The sequence below is a fragment of the Nicotiana attenuata genome, unplaced genomic scaffold (genome assembly GCF_001879085.1).
Source record: "Nicotiana attenuata strain UT unplaced genomic scaffold, NIATTr2, whole genome shotgun sequence".
Taxonomy (NCBI): Eukaryota; Viridiplantae; Streptophyta; class Magnoliopsida; order Solanales; family Solanaceae; genus Nicotiana; species Nicotiana attenuata.
This window is the reverse complement of record NW_017672098.1, coordinates 155,124-163,981: the sequence shown is the minus strand read 5'-3', so window position 1 is coordinate 163,981 and position 8,858 is coordinate 155,124. Positions and strand designations below refer to the sequence as shown.

The 8,858-nt window shown below is 33.1% G+C and overlaps 1 protein-coding gene and 1 long non-coding RNA gene across 3 annotated transcripts in view; one reads left to right on the top strand and one right to left on the bottom strand.

Moving 5' to 3' along the window:
- LOC109211802 (TMV resistance protein N-like) overlaps positions 1-3,613 on the top strand; it is a 7,689-nt gene extending 4,076 nt beyond the window's left edge. Inside the window, exons 5-6 of one of the 2 annotated variants that reach the window (XR_002065775.1) lie at positions 135-1,131; positions 2,910-3,613. Coding sequence is in view for 1 of the 2 variants with exons in the window: in XM_019375380.1 (XP_019230925.1) it covers positions 135-695 (561 nt within the window). In the remaining variant the exon portion in view is untranslated. Of the gene's footprint in view, positions 1-134; positions 1,356-2,909 lie in introns of those variants that run through there. The other variant, XM_019375380.1, reaches the window with a different exon arrangement.
- Positions 3,614-5,047: 1,434 nt separating this feature from the next.
- LOC109211803 lies at positions 5,048-8,213 on the bottom strand. The gene is made up of 4 exons (XR_002065776.1): positions 8,065-8,213; positions 7,819-7,890; positions 6,960-7,000; positions 5,048-5,310 (listed from the first exon to the last, which is right to left on the bottom strand). It is a non-coding gene; the product is annotated as an uncharacterized LOC109211803 (long non-coding RNA).
- Between the last annotated feature and the right edge of the window lie 645 nt (positions 8,214-8,858).

The following is an 8,858-nucleotide window of genomic DNA, read 5'->3' as shown; positions in this document are numbered from 1 at the left end:
CCCCCCCCCCCCCCCCCCAGAGAAGGGATTGAGGGATCTACTTTCATGTACTTGGTCAAACTTCTTCTAACTCCTGTAGCTGTTGGTTCTTTCTTTTGCTATTTGTCATATTAATGAGATTCTTTATGACACAGGCGTTGTTTGAAAAAGGACTTATCAGCATAGTTCTTCCGGGGAGCAACGTTCCCAATTGGTTTTGTTACAAGAGTGCTGGAGCAACTCTAACTTACACTGTCCCTTCACTTCCTGATCTCAATCTCAAGATCCATGGCCTAACTGTGTGCTCAGTGTACACAATTGACTGGAACGTCTGGACTGAGGGTATCCAGTTTTATTTGATAATCCATAATGAGCAGAAGAACGTGAAACTGATTTATAGCCCGACTTGCTATGGTCTTCCTGAAGCCCACAAAGAAATGTTATGGTTCAGCCATTGGAAATTTCGGAGTCAGCTGGATGCTGGTGATACACTGAATGTCACGGTGCTTAGTATGACTGGTTTTAACATCAAGGAGATTGGTATTCACATAATGCATGGTGAGCAAGCAGACATGGTTTCTGATTCAAACAGTCAAGAAATGCAGCGAGATTATCCTTATCAGGGGATGATCCCTGAACGTCAAGGGCTTGTAGATTTATACTGCTTTGGCCAAATGGGGATTGGATTGCACTTCATTTTGCCATATATACCATGAGATCCATGAGTGGGAATATACTCGATAAAATCTTTGGAGGAGATAGATGGAACATATGATGTCTTCTTAGCCATCTCCACAAGTATATTCTTTTCTCTTCCTCCATTTGAAATCCTATTTTCTAGAAACAACTATTAATGTGGAAGTTCCCTGAGATCTTCACAGCCCGATAGGTTCAACAGGAACAAATTATACAATTGCCCGATTGATTCATCAATCTCTATCAGCCTTGTGCGGTACTTGAGAAATAACATCACAAGATTAGGAAGCTCTTTAAAGTTGGGACTTCTAGAAAGGTAACTTGAATTGCTGAGCTGAGTTGATCCTGCTGAACTTTGGGCAGGCCAAGAGAAGAAACTGCTACCGGTCCGCTTCTTTACTGAATTTGTTTCAGATGCCAACCTTGCTTCTCTAAAATATCAGCACACTCCAAAAGGTACTCTGTCGCCATATTCGTGCCAGAAATTATCTTAGATGGTTTATCTTTCTTCATAGAAACAAAGAGGCTTAATCCTTGTATAGAATCTGTGCCCTGTTCAATGGGAAAAAATAAACACACATATATAACATAGGAGCAAGGAAAGAGATAAAGACTGATGAATTTAGGAACAGACTAAGCACTGATCTTACAGTCTTTTCTTCCAAGACTTTGATGCAATCCTTGCAATGCCACAGTCGAGAACGTTCCCCGGGGTCCCTCGTTGATTTTTGCCTTACAATTTCTCTCCCCATATCTATAACATATTGGTGCATCACAACTTTCTCACTTCAATCAACGGTTAGGAGAAATCTGTCAATCAGTTTCTGGATACCAACTATTTCATAATAACCACAACCTTCAAGAATTGTAGCCACAATATTTACATTCTTTCCCACAAAGAAACAAGCAATATCGAGGATTACGTTTCTTTCATGATCATCTAGCATGAATCATAGCTTATTATCCTTCTTGGAATACTGAAAGCCATATATAGCTAAATAAAGAAAAACTAAGGTGTTTGATATCTGAAGGAGTTCATTATTCAAGTCACTCAACTATCAGAAATTACCTAGTTTTACTAGTTACCTTATCTAGTTCTTTTCTTAAAAATTATTTTACCTAGTTCTTAGCCATTGTTAACCTTTAATTTTGACTTGAGTCGATGAATCAGCCCTCCCTAAGTGGAATCTTACCGAACCAAACATGAGAGTATAACCAAATAATAATCTCGAAGAGTTTTACATAATCAAGAAAAATGACATTTGGACGATAGATGAAAAAGTAAAATTCCATGGAACGAAAGTGAAGTGTTGTACATAGTGGCCCCTTAAACTTGTCATTTTTTCATTTGGACACATAAACTAATAGCCCGTTTGGCCAAGCTGCAAAAATCAGCTTATTTTGAGAAGTGTTTTTTTTTCAAAAGTGCTTTTCTCAAAAGTACTTTCGGTGAGAAAACAGTTTGTGTTTGGCTAATTAGTTTGAAAAGCACTTCTGAGCAGCAATTAGTGAAGCCAAGCTTTAAAAAACTGCTTCTAAGTGTATTTTTCTCAAAAGTGCTTCTCAGAAAAGTGCTTTTGGAGAGAAGCTACTTTTTTCTGCTTCTCCAAAACTGCTTTTGCTTCTCCTCAAAAATACTTTTTTTCCTTCCAAAAGCTTGGCCAAACATTTCAATTTTTGGCCAAAAATGCTTTTGGCAAAAAAAAAAGTACTTTTGGCCAAAAAGAAGCTTGGCCAAACATGTTCCTATTGAACACTTGAACTCAAGCCAAATTGTGTCTATTAAACACGTCTCGCACAATTTGAGCGTGTGTTGCGAAGTGCCTCCTACGTGGCAAACTAAACCAATCAATGTCTGACACGTGGAATTTTTGTTTTAACATAAAACCTCTCTTTTATCGGTTTTTCCCTTCAGAATCCCCTCCCCCTTCCCCCAAACCCCTCCTTTCGTCTTCTCCTTAGTCCTTACCCCTCCCCCTGCCCTTCTTCTTCGCGTCCTTATCACTTATCAGTAATAGCTTCCTTTTTGTTTTCTTTTCAAAATCAGCAATCAATTTTATCATATTGAATTAAGTAATGAATTTTTTTTGGAGATGACTCCAAATACAATAATAGGATGGGTATAGAAATTTTGTGGAGATTTCTTCGGCGGATTCTATCTTGTTTTTAGAACTTTTTCTTGTCTACGTGGTATTCATACAGAAAATTACTCTCTAAGTTTTGACTTTTAGCAGAGGAAAAAGAAGGAAAATGGTTCATATCATTCTTCAATAAAGAATCGCCGGAGATTGAAGAATCTTTTTTTTTCCCGGTTGACAGTATGACCATCGCCGACACTATCAATTGCGATGAAGTTTTCATGGTTGGTGTTAGGTAATGCTCTGATGGTGAATGTGAACTTGGAAAGAGAGACTGTTGGACAGTGATAACTTTCAGAAGTTGCAGTTGACATAAATGGTGGAATTCCGGCGGGACGAGAAAATTCTAAAAATTCTCAACTTAACTGTTATGGAATTTCTGAGACCAAGGAGAACTCGAAGAATGGAGATGATGGATGAAAGACGATGCGGATTTCAGAAACATTATTTTTGTGGCTCAAAAATGCAATTGCAATTAGATGGAGCCGAAGGGTGGTGGGTGGTCGTTGGGAAGAACAAGATTTTATTTTTTTTTTACTTTTTGGTTGTAAATAATCGCCTCACGCGCTCATAATAAGTGTGGCACACACACTGTGCCAGTTTGATATGTACAATTTCTCCCCAAGTATAAGTGTTCAATAGGAACAAAATGTAATTTAGGTGTCTAAGTAAAAGATATGGACAAGTTTAAGGGGCTGCTTATGTATTGGCATAAAAATTTTGCAGTCTTTATTGTTAGGATCGAAATAACATGGTGCATACGGAAGCTAACAATGCAAAGCTGGTAGACGATTCAGTTTATGTGAACCTATTTCCTATTTGATCCGTTCCAAGAAGAATGATCCCTTTCTAAATTTGGTAACAATTTATTTTAAACTTACAATTCTACCCTTAATGAGAATTTTATAACCATACAAATACTCTGGGGGCCTTTTTTGACTTGCTTAGGACCACAAATTCTAAAAGTCTTCATGTTTTCCTAAACTCCGTGTCCAGTCAAACAGGTTCACATAAATTGGAACGCAGGGAGTATATTAAAAAATAGAACATTGTAATTGGGTTTGGTCAGTTGGCCTACATGTAAAAACAATTGAGAAAAAATTGGAATTTTTACCTTCCTATACACTATTTGAAACTTTATTACTCTCCCTACTCAAGTTTCAGTTTAATTACATATGCATATACAATTTACCAATTGCATACATTTTAGGAATTAAATAAGTATCCCTTTGTATTAGGAATTGAATAAGGAATCAATTATTTCTCATCCTTATTCTCTCTCCCTCTTGTGCTCCCCCTCTCTCTCTCTCTCTCTCTGTCTCTCAATCTCCCATTCTCTGTTCTTTCCCCAAGTTTTCTTCCTCAATATTCTCTATTTTTATCCTTTCATGATGTATATATTTTAAATAAAATTCATCAATGGATTTCAATAGTTTTACTATAGAGTTTTAACATAGCAATTTTCTTTTATGTTGCACAATTGGTGTTCAAACTGAAACTGTCAATCAATAAATTTCAAAGGTATTTGGCTCTCCACATTGACAGCCATTAAAAGCTTTGAAGCTTTGAATTCAAATTTGGGTTTTCAAAAACCATTATTCATTTGGATTGGGTGTTGTTGCAAACAATTGGGAATATTATTTGGAGTTTATATCTCAATTTTGAGGGTGCTTGGTGAAGATTAGACTTGATTTTGGCTGAATTTCAGATTGAAACTCAAAGAAGAAGAAGAAGAACAAGAACACATGACATACAATATATTTACGAAATTGTAGTAAAGTCGTATTATAATTATCTGTAAATTGTATTATATATCTATATATATATATATATATATATATATACACAATTATATAATGTATTGTATATAATGTATATACATTATATACAATACTATCAAATTTGTATAATGTATTGAAAGTTGAAAAATAGTTGTATAATATATGAATCGTTGTATAAAATTTGTATTTAAGTTATCAATACTATCTTTTTACATAAACTAGATGATGCAAGCCCGTGCTTTGCACGAGCCCAGCACTGCAATTGGCGAAGTGATTTATTATTTTTTTTTTCTTAGAGAAAACAAAATTCTTGTTTTATCAAATTGATCTAGAGGTGTTCCCTTAATGGTAGCAACTGTCGCTATTTTTTTCGTGCAGTTACTTTTCTGACGTAATAAAATAAATATCCATAATATCATTGCTAGATGAGATTATCTTGAGGACAAATATTTCTAATCTAATCTAAAATAGAAAAACTCTTTATGAATATAAAACAAGGTCTTTCCCATGACAACACTCACATTGAAATCACAAATTAGGAAAAGTGCAATCACTTAAAAGTACATTAGTACAGCTGCTATGGAAACCTGTAAAACGCATGCATATTTGGACACTCCCAACAATATTCATATACTGAATTGACAATGGCAAAGGTATTGTTGCAGCGCATGGAAGTTGATAACTCCTTTGACTCTTCGTCTCATCAGAAGATAGCCCTGCGGAGAAAAGAAAAAAAAATAAGAAGAAGAGATGTTTGAATTGGACGACAGAGAAATCCCACCATGAAAACTCTCAGTATTCACTATTCACTATAACACGCCTCCACTTTGAGTGGTCTAAACAATACTCTATAATTTCTAGCAAAATCATATGCAACTTTAAATACATGTTGGAGGTTTTTAAGCAAACCATATCTGCTTCAGCTAGATTACTTTTATATAATTTAAGAGAATAGATATAAAAGTTTTGTTTTTGTATTGAAGATCTTTTGGCAGAAGGGAATTCATATAGCAAATGGATGGTGAAATCATAAACTAAATAGAATCTTATTCTCACAAACATAAGGTTGAATCATGATCTTCCTTCAGTATTTTACATACTATACTAATACTTTAAAAACTCTACAGCAAAACAAAATGCAACTCTTGCATTTATTCTGTTCGACTAATATACTCGAAATCATAATCTAAAGTTTTAAACTTCTAAGTGGACCAATATAATTAAAGTAACCCAAGAGCATATCAAAATTCCAATTAAGATAGTACAACAAATATTTCCGACATCATATGATATCTCAGCGGAGTATTATTTAAACTTCTTTAAATGGAGTAAGGCTCTAATTTGAAAAAGTTTAAGCACTGAATAGGTTCTTAAAAATCACACAAGGTAAATGAAAAAGATAAGATTTAGTTTAAGTGCGGTAAACTGAAAAGAGGAAAAAAAAAAGACAGTTTACCCTTAAAAAAACTAAACTAAAAATTGTTAAGTGAACTTATTCCAACCGCGCTAAAAGTATCTGGTCCTTCTCATTTTCACTTCTTAGTCTAGAAACAAATTCTATCGGAGCCTGCTACTAATATTAATGCCTTGTATACTTGTAAAGGCGATAGAGGAATACGTCAATATGGCCAAGAAAAAAGTGGGTTGTTTGCCCTAAATTTAGTACATGGCAGTAGTTTCTCTAATGCGATTATCCAATTTTCAATTATAAGAAGTTGTACTCAAGTAGATTAACGATAGTTGTTATCTATTATTGCATTATAACTCAAGCTCTTATGTATCTGACAAATTGTCTAACTAAATTAATTACCAAATGAGATGAGCTAGAAGCCAAGGCAAATATTCATATAATCACGATTAAACGTAGTTCTATAGACTATATTGAAAATAAGAAATGATACTTTATAACCTCTTTGAAGAGAATATGACAATAAAATGGCGTTGAAATACACTTGAATTTATTAACAATAGAATGTTAAAAAGACGACGATATAGATGTCTCACATTGTCTTAAATTCATCCCATAATTCATATATACTTTGACCTTAATAATGCTAAGCTCAAAGAGCTATTATGGTTTACAAACTTTTCACAAGGAAGTTTTGTTTATTGTTTATTTAAATCTAACACCAGATAGAGATAATGAAAAGTACGGTCTCATTCAAAGCTTGTACGACAAAGCAAACATAAACGACATAAATTATATTATGGTATTACTAATACGAAGAGCATAAATTTCTTAACAATGACACAAAGTACACTTCATTCATTCCAATGACACATACAGAATAATAGTTTTTATCAGTTATGTATAAAGTCACAGTTTATGCATTGATTCCCGTCAAGTAAAATAGCATAAACTTACCTTTTTAGGTTGACGATGCCTCTAACTATAATTCAGAGTTCCTGAAAGTAACGACAACAAATAACTTTATTTTGACAACATTTTATCTGTAATCATGAATAAAAGAATTTACAGTAACATGTTCAGATAGGAAGTTACAAAGCTAGGTGTAATAAACGGTTAATTTTAATCAATACAACTTAGTAGTTCAGAAAACACTGAATGCAATAACATTTCATCTCTATACGACAAAGCACATACAATCACCTTTTATTAATTTATTATACACTCTGAAAAAGTACATTACCCAGGAATATGATTCTGTCACAGCAGTCCATTTGATCGACAAATAATAAAGAGAGAAATACACAACGAATTGACAATGACATCCATTCTATCTCCTTTTTAATGTGTACTCTGCTATATATCTAAAGGCCTAAGCTCGGAGTTCCAAAAGAGGAGAATCATAAAAAAAAAAATCAAATTCCAATGATGACATTTTATAGGTAATCCTTTCACAGTAGCAATGCATAAATTTCCAAAACATAGAATAGACCCAAAAACAAAAAAAAACAAAAAAAAAAAAAAGAGGACCCGTACGATAATTTCAAGTAGCAGCAGAAGAATTATACTCAAAAGTCTGCGAATTAATTTAAGTTGTTGTCTTGACACATAACTTGCATAGATCCTGTGTCAGAAATGTGCTAAAATCAAGAGATTCTTTTTGCTTATGACAAATTCAACTAATTACCAACTTGAAAATTCATATTATCTTTCAATAATATGAATTAATAAAAATGGGTTCACTAACTCCAGCGATAAAATCGGGAAGACATAAGAGAAATGGAAGAAATTTTGGCAAAAAATAAGAAAATTATACCTGAAATTAATTATATTCCCAAGTCGAGTAGACGAAACGAACTGAAACTCTGAAAGGGTAGTCTTTGGAAGACTGAAGAAAAAATAAAAATCATGCAAAATAACAGATTAAGGGCGAAAAGAGAATGAAATGCCGAAGTACATTGAAAAGAGAGGCAGAAAAATAACAACATTAGCCATGAATTTTGAAAATTCTAAGAGAATTAGAAGAAGATTTGGGCAAAAAAATACTAACAGAAAAGTATACCTGAAACGACAATGCCAGAAGCGATGATGAAGAGAAGTGAAAGAATAATATGAAATTGATGTTGAAATAAGAGTAGTCTTGCATTTGATTTTGGGGATGAGAAAGGTTGAAGAAGGATGCTTCTAGAGCCAAACCTGGAAACAACAAGAAATAAACACCCAATGACAAAAGTAATTATTTTAATAGAAATATCTAAATTACTCTTTTACCCTTGGTCGACCTCTTTGGCTTTTTAATATAATAGAAAATTGTTGATATGTATCAAAACTGTATTAAGAGGGAAAGTTTTGATTGGAATTTTAGAGAAGAAGAAACACACACCACATAAAAAAATACATACAAATTATATACAAAAGATATATTGTATAAAATTTGTACGAAAATTGTATTTAAGTTGTATGATATTGTAGATATATTTTAACTGGGAAAAATAATGTATGAAAGTTGTAGATAAGTTGTAAATAAGTGTATACTATATAATTAGTTGGTGAAATTTATTTTTAGTATGTATGTTGTTGTAGATATATCAATTTGTATTAAATTTGTACGAAATTTATTTTTAAATTTCTATGTTGTTATACCATCAAATTGTATAATATTAATTGTAAGTACGGTGTATCCATTTTAGTGCTGATTTAAATAGGTTTCATTAATTTGTGATAGATTAGTGTATTTGGTAAGTTAACCAAACAAGTGAAGCAGAATACTTTACTGGCCCCGCACGATAGTTATTAACCTCATAAAATCTTTGGACAAATTTTGATACATATCAATAACTTTGTGTAAAAAGATAG